A 15,080-nucleotide genomic window follows, 5' to 3' on the forward strand; every position below is an offset into this window, starting at 1 on the left:
GCCCGTCATGGGAGAGCAGAGGCCGTTGGAGGCCCTCTCTGGAGGAGCTGAGGCTGTGCTTCCAGCTGGAGAACCACACCCTCTGGGCCCCTGGCAGGTGCCCTGTGCCCCAGGCTCTCTGGGGTCCTTGAGGAGTCCCTTACCAGGCCAGACCAGCCCCACCCACAACAGCCCGACACCCAGCAGGTGGAAGACTCAGAGGACAATGCAGGAGGGTCAGTTATGGGAGGGAACGATTTGCGTGGCAACCTTGCCTCCCCAGGCTATGGGAGGGATAAAGGAGCCCAGAGGGGCTGTGTCTGCTGAGAGACTAGAAGGAGGGGCTCAGGGAGCGCCCCCACCATGGCCTGGACCCCTGTCCTCCTCAGCCTCCTCACCCACTGCACAGGTCACTGGATCCTCGGGGTTTGGGGACGTAGCCCCAGTGGCACCCAGGGCTCTGTTCTTTACCATGGGGCCCAGGCAGTGCTGTGGGACTCAGCGCCACCATCCCAGTGTCTTTCTTTCCTTTCTGCAGGGTCCTGGGCACAATCCGGGCTGACACAGGAGGCCTCCGTGTCACGGTCACTGGGTCAGTCGGTCACCCTCACCTGCACTGGGAGCAGCAACCACGTTGGATTCTATGGTGCGGGCTGGTTTCAACACCGCCCAGGTGCTGTCCCCAGAACCGTGATGTGGGGAAGTTCTCGGTCCTCAGGCCTCCGGGCCCGGCTCTCGGGCTCCCGTTCTGGCTCCACCGCCTCGCTGAGCATCTCTGGGCTGCAGGCTGAGGACGAGGCTGACAATTACTGTTCCACGTGGGCCCACAGCCTCAGTGCTCCCGCGGTGCCCAGGGATGTGGGGAAGAGCGACAAAAACCTCTCACTGCCTGATGGCTCTTTGTGGTTGACGGGTGTCCAACAGCAGTGGGAGGACTGGGTTCTCTGTTATTTCTTCCTCCCCCCATTGGAGGGTCTGGAGCTGGGGTCTCAGCACATCCTGTTCTGGGATCTGTCTGAGGGCCGCTTCCATGCTGGTCTCACATCCACTCTGTGTCAGCTCCATGGATCCCCTGAGAATCATGAGGTGAGAGACTGCTCCCCAGGCTCACACCCTCTGCACCTGGGAATCATTGGCATACACTTAACCACAGTGTGAAGAATCATTCACATCACTGGACACGAGGCTGACCTTTCATTTTGGTCCTGGGAAGCATTCTCTAAGCCCCAGGGATGTCCTGTCTGAGAGAAGGGTCTATGTCTGGTAACCTTGGACTGCTCAGATGGGGTTCAGGTAGGCAACTCTGGGTCAAGTACAATGGGGTCCTAAACATAGAGACAATAATTATAGATAATAATAATAAAGCAAATTTTGAAAGTTATTAGTTCTTATCAGTCCTGGTCTTGGGTGTGTTAAGATACTTTATATTAATACTGTTAGGTATGTAGAATAGGGAAAAGGAGTCCAAAATGGCGGTGGCTAAAAGGCAAGAAAGGGAAAAGCCCGTGAAAATAGGATAAAGGAAGGTCCTAGAACCAGAGTGAAGACTTCAGGTAGAAGAAATAGCACTCCTGGCTAAGCTCAATTTGCATAGGGCAGGCCCAGGTGGAGGAAAAAACATATAAAAGCAGGAGCCAAAGCGCTTTCCCTCTCTCTTTGTCTCCCACGTGCATGCGCTCTTTCTCTCTTTCTCCCTCCCCCGCGCTCCTCCACTCTCTTCTCTTGGAGTCTTTGGGTTGGCATGCCCTCACACTTAAAGGATGGAGTCTCCTGCTATCTTCTAAATAAAATACAGCTGTAACACTGATTTGCCTAAGAGCTACAACACGGTTTGTCCAAGACCCGAGAGCTGTGATGTGCCGAGGGCTTTAATGTCCGTCGCTCCAAATCTTTGTTGTGACGAGACAAAGAACTGAGGGACATACACTTGCATGACATAAAGATCTCAAAAATTTTGAGATTTTAAGCTGTTTGTTTGGGGTAATTTGTTATGCAGCAGTAGTTCATTAATGCACTGCCAACTTTGGGTGATGTCTTTATCCAGGGGTGCCTGTCCATTTGGTCCAATTTTAGCCAGAATCTGCTAAGTCAGTTTAGAAAAAATACTCCACCCTTGATCCGACCACCCTCAGTATCAGCTCAAATTCCTTGTCACTCACCTCACTATCTTAGCCTTGCCTAGCCTCAGCAATGATCCTCTCAGCTGAGCCAGAACCCACCCTCACCCTTATGGTCCTCTGAGTAAGTTTCCACCCACTGACACCAACCCTGTTGCTGTTCATTGCTTTTCAGTCTCCCAGCCTCTCTTTGCAACCCCATGAACCCACCCTGTCCTTAGCTGTAAATCCCAGCTGTGTCCCTGCTGGAGTCAGACTTAAGCTCAATCTCTCTCCCCGATTATAAGACCCCACTGTAGTACTCTTACCTTGAATAAAGTTTTTCTTACTACCTTGAGTTCAGTTCGGGCTTCCCTGGTGGCTCAGCGGTTAAAGCATCTGCCTGGAATGCGGGAGACCCGAGTTCAATCCCTGGGTTGGGAAGATCCCCTGCAGAAGGAAATGACAACCCACTCCAGTACTCTTGCCTGGAAAATCCCATGGATGGAGGAGCCTGGTAGGCTGCAGTCCATGGGGTCGCTGGGAGTCGGACATGACTGAGAGACTTCACTTTCACTTTTCACTTTCATGCATTGGAGTCGGAAATGGCAACCTGCTCCGGTGTTCTTGTCTGGAGAATCCCAGGGACAGTGGAGCCTGATGGGCTGCCATCTATGGGGTCGCAGAGAGTCAGACATGACTGAAGTGACTTAGCAGAAGCAGCATGATGGCCCTGAGCTCAGGGGGACACAGAAGGAGCATCTGGCCTGGTGCTAAAGAGGGGACAGCACACAGAGCAGGGGGCGAGATCTGTCCTTGAGGGCTCTGCTCTCCAGGTCACAGGATGTGTGTCTGGGCCTGGACAAGGGGCGGGGGGTGCTCGGGGTCCATTCCCGAAGGTGGGTAGTGGGAGGCAAAGCTGGGCCCCCCGAAAGATCTCCCTGACAAGGCCTGGTTGCCTCTGCTTTGGGCTCCAAGCTGTGACTTCCCACTCCTGAGACCTACAGAACCCACCTCTGGCAACCCTCTGGCCGCCCTCAGGCATAGAGACCCGGCCCAGCACCCAGGAGGGTCAGTGTGATGCACGGGATCCTTTGCATGAAAGTGTTAGGTAGGTAGAATAGGGAAAAGGAGTCCAAAATGGTGGTGGCTAAAAGACAAGGAGAAGTTCATTAATGCACTGAAGGGGATGACAGAGGATGAGATGGCTGGATGGCATCACTGACTCGATGGACGTGAGTCTGAGTGAACTCCAGGAGTTGGTGATGGACAGGGAGGCCTGGCGTGCTGTGATTCATGGGGTCACGAAGAGTCGGACAGACTGAGCGACTGAACTGAACTGAAAAGACAAGGAAGGTCAAAGGAAGGTCCAAGGACCAGAGTTAAGACTCCAGGCAGAACAAACAGCACTCCTGGCTAAGCCCAATTTGCATAGGGCAGGCCCAGGTGGAGGAAAAACATAAAAGGAGGAGCCAAAGCGCTTTCTCACGGACTCTCTCCTGCGTGCATGTGTGCGCGCGTGCGCTCTTTCTCTCACTTTCTCTCTCCTGCTATCTTCTAAATAAAATAGAGGTGTAACACTGATTTGCCTAGGAGCTATAACACGATTTGTCCAAGACCTGAGAGCTGTGATGTGCTGAGGGCTTTAATGTCTTTCGCTCCAAATCTTTGTTGTGACGAGACAAAGAACCGAGGGACATACACTCGCCTGACATCTAAGGTTCCATGACTCGGGTTTAACCTGGTTGAAACAACCTTCGCGCGGAAGAGGCCAAGCACAGCAGGAGCCCAACTCAGGGAAGCTCCCGCGATAGAAGCAGAAGGCGAAGAAACCCAGCGCAGGGGAAGGCCCATCGTGCTGGAAACTGGGACAGCGAAAAACGAACTCAGCAGAAAGCTCACATGGCCCAGTCTCAGGTTCCAGAAGACCTCCGGTTAAGGTAAGAGGTTCTCGCTGCTATGCCTGGAGGGACCTTTACAATCTCTCATTTCTTGTTTCCTCAACCTCCCGATAACAGGCGGGCGGCAGGGGGCACAATTGAGGGACTCTGGAGAGGCTACTCCTCAGCATGTCCCAAAGGCTCTATCTGCTGAGCCCCAGTAGCTGTTACACAAGCCGGTGGGGGTTCTTCTGTCCTTTCTCTTCTCTGTGCCAAGGATCAGACCAATGAAACTGTGAGCACCGGTCTGATATTTAGCAAAATTTCCGGCGGGCTATGAAGCGGATTCCTTGGCACGTTTTCCCCACAGCTTTTTCCTCCTGTCCTTCAGCTCTCTCCTAGGACTCAAGCCCGGCCAAAACTAATGAAACTCAGGCTCTGATGTCTCATTGCAAAAATTCATTGAGAGACAAAGTGATAAGAGGTGGATTTGTTAGGATCCAGAGAGAAACCACTCTTCAGGGTGTGAACCATTGCCGAGGGCAAGGGGCTGGGGCCAAGGTATTAGGCCTGGCTAGGTTTTGTGAAGGGATGGAATTCCTATGCTAATAAGTGAGAGGATCATCCCAGCCATTGGGGAACCTGTGACCTTGTGCCTTGGAGCTGTCCTGCCACCTCTGGGTGTGTCTTGGCTTGTAGATTGGGGATTAAGGTTTACTTGAATGGCATCACTGACTGGATGGATGTGAGTCTCAGTGAACTCTGGGAGTTGGTGATGGACAGGGAGGCCTGGCATGCTATGATTCATGGGGTCGCAAAGAGTCGGACACGACTGAGTGACTGATCTGATCTGAATTTGACTTGTCATCTTGGACCCAATTGATTTTAATTGGTTTACATTATACCCTTGTGCTATGTCATTCTTTCAAAGGTTGTACTCTGCCCGCTTCCCTCCCGTTTCATCCTCTTTTCCTGAGCCCCATCCAGACCCACAAGGTTGCCTCTACAATCTTCTGGAGAGACAACCAGAACATAGCTGGCCTTGGGAGGGAAATACTCTATAATATCCAACCCCCTAATCCTACCCAGCACTGGTCACACTGGAGATCTTGGGGGCGCCCAAACTCCAGACTGGGGGGTTCCAGGAGGTCATCACACCTTGACCTGCCTAGGGATCGGTCTTTGAAAGTTTGTCACGCCTCAACCTGCTCGGGGATCCTCTAGTCCCAGGGGTCCCAGGAGGTCGTCACGCCTCGACCTGCCCCGGGATTCGATCTCTAGGAGGCTGTCACGCCTCAGCCTGCCTGGGGATCTTCACCCTGACCCGGGGACGCCTGGCTCTCAGGTTGCAACAGTTCTGGGTAGGATAAGCTTCAGAAAGACTCACCCCTAAGGAAGTCCACCCGTAAAAATCGAAAGAGGTACTGTCTTTCAGATGGGAAATAACCCATCCACTTCCTGGCAGACGCCCTTGAGATGCATCCTTGATAACTGGAAGCTGTTCGACCCTCTAGCTCTAAGGAGAAGTCGTTTGAAACTCTTTTGTGCCACTGCGTGGCCACAGTATCCACTGGGGGACGAGGAACACTGGCCTGAGGATGGAACTTTAAATTATAATACCATCCTGCAATTAGAATTATTCTGCAAAAGACAAGGGAAATGGACAGAGATCTCCTATGTCCAAATTTTCTTCCGACTAAGAGATATGAAGGAACTCTGCCTTAAGTATGGGATTGTAGTATGCCCTAAAAGTGAGCCCACTAGGAAAATGGTGTTAGGCACAGGCAACCAAGAAAAGGAACCCCCTCATGAAGGCTCACCTCCCACAGATCCCGAGTTGCCTGGTGCTCCTTCCTCATTCCCAAACGTGCCCCTATATCCAGGAGCACCTCCTCCACAAAAGCCAGCTCGAGTATGTCCCTTAGTTGAAACTGGAGGAGAATTCGGACCAACCCGGGTCCATAAGCTCTTCTCCCTCTTAGAACTAAGGCAGACCAAACAAGACCTGGGAAGCTATACAGATGACCCAGGGAAATATATAGATACATTCCAACAGATTACCTTGGCCTTTGACTTGACGTGGAAAGACATCATGGTCATATTTAGTCAAACTTTATCTGATCCTGAACATACCAGGGTCTTAAAGGAAGCCCGGAGGTATGCAACAGTGCTCCACATGTCCAGTGATAGATACCCAGTAGGGGAAACTGCAGTCCCCTCCTATGATCCTAATTGGAGTTATAATGACCCTGAGCACATCTGGGAAAGAGATCATTTTCTAATCTGTGTGAAGGCAGGACTGAAAGCAGCCCAACAAAAAGTAATTAGCTATGCCCGGGTCTCAGCAATAACTCAGGAGCCCAATGAGAACCCCATTGCCTTTCTGGAGGGGCTAAAAGAGGCACTCCAAAAGTTTACCAACCTGGACTTAGACTATTACGAGGGACAGGTGATTTTAAAGGACAAATTCCTGTCCCAGTGTGCATCAGATATCAGAATTAAGTCACAGCAGCTACAACAGCAGGACCCTGCTGCCTCTTTAGATGAGATGGTCCAGACAGCCACCAATATCTTTGATAACGGAGAACAGGAGAAGGAGGCCAAGGCCCAGGAGAAGGAGAGAAAGAGACAAGGCATGCCCAGATGCTGGCCGCCCTCCAGAGAAGCCCTATGGCAAACCCCGAGTCCTTGAAGGACAAGGCACGAGATAAATGCCTGATCTGTAAACAGGCGGGGCTTTGGGCCAAAGAGTGTCCAAACCGTGACAAGTCTCCTAGAACGCCTTGCCATAAATGCCATCAACGGGGACTCTGGGCGGCACTCTGCCCTCGGGACCCAAGAGCCTCAAGGTCAAGCGCCAAGCCTACCCTCACGATGGTTCAAGAGGGCTGAAGTGGCCCACTCCAGCCAGCCAGCCTGTCACGGATAACCATCACGAGGCTGGAGCCAAGGGTGCAACTGGATGTGGCAGGCAGGTCCGAGAATTTCTTGGTTGACACAGGGGCTACCTACTCTGTCTTGATCTCCTACTCCGGAGCCTTCTCCTCCCAAATCTGTACCATTTTGGGTGCTACAGGAAAAGCAACTACTAAAAGATTCACCCTAGGCCTTCTTTGTTGCTGGGATGGATAAATATTTTCCCACCAGTTTCTGGTGGTCCCTGAGTGTTCTACCCGCTTATTGGGAAGAGATATACTCACTAAACTGGGGACCACTCTTGTGATGGGAAGTTTTTCAGCCCCCAGAGCTCTACAGCTCCTGGTTACTACTGAAGAACCCATTACACCTTCAATAGAGAGGGATCAAAAACTATGGGAAGACAAAATTAACCCCCAGGTGTGGGACCAGGGGATTCCTGGACGAGCCCACCAAGCTGAACCGGTCATCATTGTCCTCTGAGATCCCACTCGCTTTCCTAACCGGAAACAATACCCTCTCCAAAGAGAGGCTCGGGAGGGACTACAGCCTTTAATAAATAAATTCCTTGCTTGTGGGCTATTGGTCCCCACCAGTTCGCCATGTAACACCCCAGTCCTCTCAGTAAAGAATAAAAGACAGAACCTGGTGAATGGTTCAAGATCTCCGGATCATAAATGAAGCTGTAGTCCCCCTCCATCCCACAGTACCCAATCCCTATGTAATCTTGGGAGAAATCCCACCCAGTGCCAAGTGGTTTAGTCTTGGATCTCAAAGATGCATTTTTTTGCATACCACTGGCTAAAGAATCCCAATAGCTTTTTGCCTTTGAGTGTGAAGCCCCAGGAGAAAAACACCAACCAGATGACTTGAACAGTATTACGTCAGGGGTTCAGAGATAGCCCCCACCTCTTTGGACAGGCCCTTAGCCGGGATCTCCTAGATCTGGACCTGGGATCTAATGGGAAAATATTACAATACGTAGATGACCTACTAATCTGCTCTCCAGGTGAGAAAAGTGCCCAATAACATGCAATTCAGGTCCTAAACTTCTTGGCAGGAGGGAATATAAAGTCTCCTGCGCTAAAGCACAGATGGTCGAGACAAAGGTCATTTACCTAGGAGTTCAGATTACACACGGGTCCGGGAGGCTGTCCTTGATCGGGTACAAGGAATCCTCCAGTTGCCCTCCCCCACGAGTCAAAAACAATTGCGAGCTTTCCTGGGGCTAACTGGTTATTGTAGAATCTGGATACCCAATTATGGTCTAATTGCCCAGCCTTTATATGAAAGCTTAAAGGGACGAGATGATTCAATCCCACTGATGTGGGAACTCCTCAAAAGGAGGCAGAGGCTACACTAAAACGGGCCTTAACTCAGGCACCTGCCTTGAGGTTGCCAGACCCGGAAAAAGCATTCCAACTGTATGTCCATGAAAGAGAGGGAATAGCCTTGGGAGTGTGAACTCAAAGGTTGGGATCTGAGCCCCAGCCTGTAGCTTATTTATCCAAGAGGTTTGATCCAACTACCCGAGGTTGGCCCCCCTGCCTTCGAAATCCTGCAGCTATTGCAATCATGATAGAAGATGCTTTAAAACTCTCCTTTGGGGGCAAACTAATTATTTTTACCAGCCACCAAGTAAAACAACTCCTAAATGGGGGATGCCATTTATGGATGTCTGATCAAAGAATCCTCAGATATCAAGTAATGCTGATGGAAAACCCAGGCCTCACTATATCCCCTTGTGAGGTTCTTAACCCAGCCACCCTCCTCCCTACCCCCGAGGGCTCTCTCCCCTTTCACTCTTGTCTAGAAACCTTGGACCACTGGACAAAACCCCGAGAGGGATTGTCAGAAGATCCCCTGACCAATCCTGAGGAAATCTGGTACACTGATGGAAGCAGCTTTGTCTTGGATGGAAAAAGAAGAGCTGGGTATGCAGTAGTCTCCAATTTTGAGACCATAGAGGCTAAGCCTCTGCCACCAGGTACTTCCGCCCAATTAGCTGAGCTCATAGCTCTGACTCGAGCTTTAGAGCTGGGAACAGGAAAAAGAATAGCCATTTACACTGACTCCAAGTATGCCTTTCTGGTGCTACATGCACATGCGGCTATTTGGAAAGAAAGGGGCCACTTGACCACCTGAGGGCCCCCAATCAAATATGGTGATCAGATTCTTTGACTCTTGGAGGCAGTCCATCTGCCCACTGAGGTTTCAGTCTCCCACTGTAAAGGACACCAAAAAAGGAGCACCGAAGTGGCACGAGGGAACCAAGCAGCTGATCAGGCAACTAGGAGAGCAGCATTACAGAACCATGAGCTAATAGGGATTGCCACCTTAGTTCCACAGACTAATTTGCCAGAAACTCCTTCATTTGCACGAAAGGCCCCGCCCCCTCTCGGGGTATGAAGAGGGGAAGGAGCGGTGTGGGGACGCTCTGCCCAGCTGTGGGGCCACAGAAGGCAGGACGCCCTGACGGTGTCCACCATGGCCTGGTCCCTTCTGTGCCTCACGCTTGTCGCTCTCTGCACAGATGACTGGATGTAGGGACAGGGGAAGGGCCCTGGGAAGACTCACAGGCCCTGCTCCCTGCTCTCCTGTCAGGACCCCAGAGTCACCATGTCTGTCTCTCCCCCTTCCAGGACCCTGGGCCCAGGCTGTGCTGACTCAGCCACTCTCCGTGTCTGGGACTTTGGGTCAGAGGGTCACCCTCTCCTGCACTGGAAGCAGCAGCAACACTGGGGTCTTTATGTGAGCTGGTACCAACAGCTCCCAGGAAAGGCCCCCGGAGTCCTGACCTATGAAAATAGCAAACGACCGTCAGGACTCCCAGATTGATTCTCTGGCTCCAAGTCTGGCAGCTCGGCCACTCTGACTACCTCAGTTCAGTCTGAGGATGACACTGATTATTACTGTTTCTCATGGGCTGATGGATTGAAAGTTTGTACATTGCTTCAGGCCAGAGTGGAAGGAGACAAAAACCTGCTTCCCCCACAGCCATGGGGCTCCCAGGGCAAGGTGTCTGCCCCTCCCTTCCTGGAGTCCCTGAGACCATGGAACCCTGCTGTCTGGGTGTCCCCTGACTGCAGCTCAGCTGCCCCCTCAGCCCGACACCCGTCCTTAGGGCAGCGGCACACAAGGGGGTGGTCACCCGCCCCTCAAGAAGGTCTGCTCACAGCAGTTGCCCCTGGCTCTTAGGTCAGAGTCAGCAGAACAGAGCAGGGGGGTCAGTGCCGCCCTTGCTGGGTCACTGGGCAGTGAATGCACATCCCTGAACTTCCGCCACAGAAGCATCTCCTGCTAAAGGAAAAGGAAATGGAACCCAGAGTTTCTACGAGCAATTTCCACACAGTCCAGGATCCAGTAAAAATTGTCACTCCTATCAGGAACCAGGAAACTAAGAATTGAAGGGAAGTGAGACGGCGTAGACAGCAATGCTGAGATGCCTCAGATGAGGAAATCAGGTGGCAGATATTTTTAGGAACAAATCCTCAAATCTGTTTGATGAGCAAATACAAACACTTTTGGGTCCAAAGGAGAAGGAGATAAATGGAAGGGGGAAAAATGAATCATGAGAACAAGATAGTCAGAATCACTTGAAAATACAATGGGTGAAAATAAAAAAAAAGAATTCTCTGTACAGTATCAAAGACATGTAATATTTATTATTTGATTCATTTATTTGTTCACTGACAAAGTATTTGGTGACAGAAAAAACAGGCAGCCCCTCCTTCCTCAAAGGCTTCCCAGTTTTCACGAGTGGTAAAGACCCACTTGCCAATGCAAGAGACATAAGAGATGTGGGTTCTATCCCTGGGGTGGGAAGATCCTCTGCAGCAAGAAACGGCAACCCACTCCAGTTTACTTGCCTGGAGAATCCTATGGACAGACGGGCCTGGTGGGCTACAGTCCATGGGGTTGCAAACGTAGCAAGACAGGATTCAGATCCAAGCAACTGAGCCTCAGCTTGCTCATCATGCCACCACCGTGAACGTTTCCAAGTGCGTCACCAGGGGGCGCTGTGAGCCTGCTCAGAGCTGGCAACCCTTCAACAAACCCACCTGAGGAGGCAATGGCACACCACTTCAGTGCTCTGGTCTGGAAAATCCCATGGACAGAGGAGCCTGGTAGGCTGCAGTCCATGGGGTCTCGAAGAGTCGGACACCACTGAGCGACTTCACTTTCCCTTTTCACTTTCATGCGTTGGAGAAGGAAATGACAACCCGCTCCAGTGTTCTTGCCTGGAGAATCCCAGGGACGGGGAGCCTGGTGGGCTGCTGTCTATGGGGTCGCACAGAGTCGGACACGACTGAAGTGACTTAGCAGCAGCAACAACACACCGACGTGGTCCCCTGACCTGGTCCTGCCCCCGGGGTCAGCAGCCTGAGTTGGATGTGACAGCAGGTGCTTCCTCTCAGGGGACACTCAGAGCCGCGGCCCCCAGGCCTCCTCCTGGGAGTGAAGCTGCACACAGGGCTGAGCACCCAGAATTGGAGGGTGAAGGGGTCAGGTGGTCATCAGTCCCCACCCTCTTCCCAGAAACAGAGGAAGGGAGGAGCCCCCAGAGCCCACCCCGTGCACCCCTTCAGCTCTCTCAGCCTGCTCCCGCTCCTCCTCATCTCTTTGCTCAGAGCCTGCCCTCCCGCTCCGCTCATTCATGACTTTCCTCCCAATCCTGGGCCTCTCTCTTTCTACAGACCTACACTGTTGATCTCCATGGTCATGACCCAGCTCACTCTGTCAGAAGATCATGGACGTGTTTCCAGATCTTCCTGAACTGGACAGCCACTCCCTCGGCCCCTCCTTGAACCTCTCTAACCTTTCCTTCCCAAGAAGCCTCAGGTCTCTGGCTCTCAGGTGTGACCCCTACTCGTCCGCTCCCTGCTCCTCCCCAGGTGCCCCTCAATTCCCAGGGGATCTTGAATCCTTTGCAGAGATGATTTATTCCCTGAGACCTCACACTCCATCCTGTGTGCCCATCGAATGAGGAATCAGGAGGGGAGATAAACCCTGGTCCTGAGACCTGGAGATGATTCCTGACTGAGGAGTGTCTGTGCTCAGCTGCTGTGGGACTGATTTTATGCACAGTGAGCCCGGGAGAAGCTGCTGGGACCCTGGGCTGGGAAAGCAGACCCTGTCCTGGGGCTCTGCCCCCAGGGCCGTGACTGCTGCTCTGTCTGGACCATGCCTAAGTCAGGTTTGATCCCCATGATCACGTCTGAGATTCCTGAGAACAACTGATCTGCCTTGTCATGTCCTGTCCCTCATCTCAGATCTGAGACCGACCCAAGGCTCTGATAACTCAGCCTGCCCTGTTTCACAGAGAGAACATCCTGCTACGACATAAAATCCCCCAGTGGAGATGCCATACATGTCAGAAAGTCTTTAAAATTATCTTATTTAAAGAACAGAGGCTACAAGGAAAATTATGTTTTAGAAATAGTACCATGGGAATGCAGAATTAAAACAGAGACAGAATTGGACACAGCTTAGTGACTTAGCAACAACATTTTCTTCAGTTAAATTTAGGCATCTATTTTAAGTGATGACCTTAGATTTTTAATTGAAAATCTCAAAATCACACATCCCCTGTGTAACACTCACATGCACTACAGGGTAAGCTACAGTTGGCTGCTGTTTTCTATCCAAATACATCCTGAAGGTATAATTTCAAGACCACTTTGGGGAAAGTCGACTCTAGAGCTCTAACACCAGGTCAGGATGTGTGCTTGGGCCAGGACACCAGGGGGCGCTCTGAGGCCTTTCCTGAGGATTGTGGGGTGGGGGTGGCGGTAGAGCAGAGACCAGCCCCCTGGTAATTTCTGATGCCTTAAGATCTGGATTTCCAGCTTTTACATCCCACACCCAACAACCCCCAGGAAACCCCGTCCCTGATCATACACTGGGCTCCCTCAGGCACAGGAAGCTGAGCCAGGTCCCAGAGGTGATCAGAGCATTGTGGGGGTTGGGGGCGTCATTTGCATGAAAGGCCCCTCCCCCTCTCAGGGTATGAAGAGGGGAAGCAGCGTTGTGGGGACGCTCTGCTCAGCTGTGGGGCCACAGACGGCAGGACGCCCTGACATGTCCACCATGGCCTGGTGCCCTCTGCTCCTCACCCTGGTGGCTCTCTGCACAGGTGACTGGATGGAGGGACAGTGGAAGGGCCCTGGGAAGACACACTGGCCCTGCTTCCTGCTCTTGTCTGGACCCCTGAGTCACCTTCTCTGTCTCTCTCCCTTCCAGGATCCTGGGCCCAGGCTGTGCTGACTCAGCCGTCCTCCGTGTCCGGGTCCCTGGGCCAGAGGGTCTCCATCACCTGCTCTGGAAGCAGCAGCAACGTTGGCTATGCTAATTATGTTAGCTGGCACCAACAGATCGAAGGATCGGCTCCCAGAACCCTCATCTATGGTGCGACCAGTCGAGCCTCGGGGGTCCCCGACCGATTCTCCGGCTCCAGGTCTGGGAACACAGCGACTCTGACCATCAGCTCGCTCCAGCCTGAGGACGAGGGGGATTATTACTGTTCATCTTATGGCAGTAGTAGCAGTATTGGCACAGTGCTCCAGGCCAGGGGGGAAGTGAGACAAAAACCTGCTCTCCCCCAAGTCATGGGCCTCCCGGGGCTGAAGCATCTTCTGCCAAACCAGACACTTCTGTTGTCTGTTTGATTTAAAACTGGGTTCTGAGCCCCACAACAGGAATTTAGTCCGGGAAATCCTTTCAGATCTTCTTCATCTGCCCCTTTCCCAAGGCTTTTCTTTCACAAACACATATTATATGATTATCTGAAGTTGAGCAGAAGGCCCTGAATGCCAGAGGCAGGCCCTGGCAGACAGAGTCGTGACAGTCAGGTCAGAACCGGAGAGACAGCGTCCAGCAGTGTCTGATTCAGGACACTTAAGCTCCTCGGCCGTCCCTGGGCTGAGCTGAGGCCCAGGCTGCTGCGCCTGCCTTTCCTGTGACCGCCTCTCAGGCTCCCCCAGGGCTCCAGGCCTGCGGGGAATAGACCCCACACTCACCTGCCTGGGAACAGCAGCACTGTTGGCACCAAGGGGGCGACTTGGCTGCCGTCTCAGTCGTGCTGAGTCCCAAGCTCTGAGCACAGGAGTCACAACCCGCCCGCAGGTCTCAGCGAGGCTGGCGGGCTCCGGGTGGGGTGGGGCCGCCTGACCATCTCTGGGCCCAGCCCGACGACGAGGCTGATTGTTCCTGCTCAGCTGGGACTCAGCCCTGCTGCTCACAGGAGGCCTCACCCAGGAGGAAGTGACCCCAACCCTGAGCTCCCGGCCTCACCGGCACGTGGGGTCACGGAGCACAGGTCACACGCCTGTGTCCTGCTCCCTGTCACTGCCCTTTCACACTCACATGCGGGGTCTGCACATTGGCTGCCTGGGCTGTGGGGCCACAGTTAACAGTGATGTATTTTGGGAGATGTGGGATTCAGTTCAGTTCAGTTGAGTTCAGTCACTCAGTTGTGTCCGACTCTTTGCGACCCCATGAATCGCAGCACGCCAGGCCTCCCTGTCCATCACCAACTCCCAGAGTTCACTCAGACTCACGTCCGTCGAGTTCGTGATGCCATCCAGCCATCTCATCCTCTGTCGACCCCTTCTCCTCCTGCCGGGGCCCAGCCCCAGCTCATCCAGGGTATTCGAAGGAGAGACGGCATCGGCGACCTATTTATTTAAATATTCATCAAAGATATAAAGAGTAATAGACTGAGGATAGCTCAGTGAAGAAATTCAGTGGAGAAAAGAGGCTGAAATAATTCAGCCAGAAGGTGAGAGAAAGAACGACATGGGGAGACCAAGTTTCGGTGAACAAGGCCCACACTTTATTTTCCAAAGTAGTTTTGTACCTTAAGTGATGCATAGAGGATAATGGTGGAAGGGGTAGAGCCATGCAGTAAGCCAGGCTTTCTTCCTGAAAACTTATCATATGCAAAAGTCTAGGTGATTTGCATCATCTTCTGGCCCGGAGGCCTGTTAACATTTTAAGACCCTTTCTTCAGAAAACTTATTTTTCTCTAAAGGTGATTAGGCAGGCGCCACCCTCCAAAAGCATTAAAGTTGTATTCCTATAGGGCAAAGGTGTGGTGGGCTACAACAAAAAAGAATTAACTCAAGGGTCCAAGGTTACAAACACTAAAGCTACTACTTACACCAATTATATTAATCAATACACTGCCAGGGACACAGCAGGTAAGGGA

At 52.3% G+C, this 15,080-nt stretch overlaps 2 gene segments (V, D, J or C); both read left to right on the forward strand.

The window, feature by feature from the left end:
• Positions 1-1,137, forward strand: LOC129629789 (immunoglobulin lambda variable 2-23-like). The segment is given in 2 exon segments: positions 1-388; positions 518-1,137. Coding segments are annotated over 2 exon segments (666 nt in total).
• Positions 1,138-3,185: 2,048 nt separating this feature from the next.
• Positions 3,186-13,572, forward strand: LOC129629603 (immunoglobulin lambda variable 2-18-like). The segment is given in 3 exon segments: positions 3,186-4,015; positions 8,685-8,805; positions 13,115-13,572. Coding segments are annotated over 2 exon segments (465 nt in total).
• Positions 13,573-15,080: the final 1,508 nt, after the last annotated feature.

The sequence above is a fragment of the Bubalus kerabau genome, chromosome 16, assembly GCF_029407905.1.
Source record: "Bubalus kerabau isolate K-KA32 ecotype Philippines breed swamp buffalo chromosome 16, PCC_UOA_SB_1v2, whole genome shotgun sequence".
In the NCBI taxonomy this organism is placed as follows: domain Eukaryota; kingdom Metazoa; phylum Chordata; class Mammalia; order Artiodactyla; family Bovidae; genus Bubalus; species Bubalus kerabau.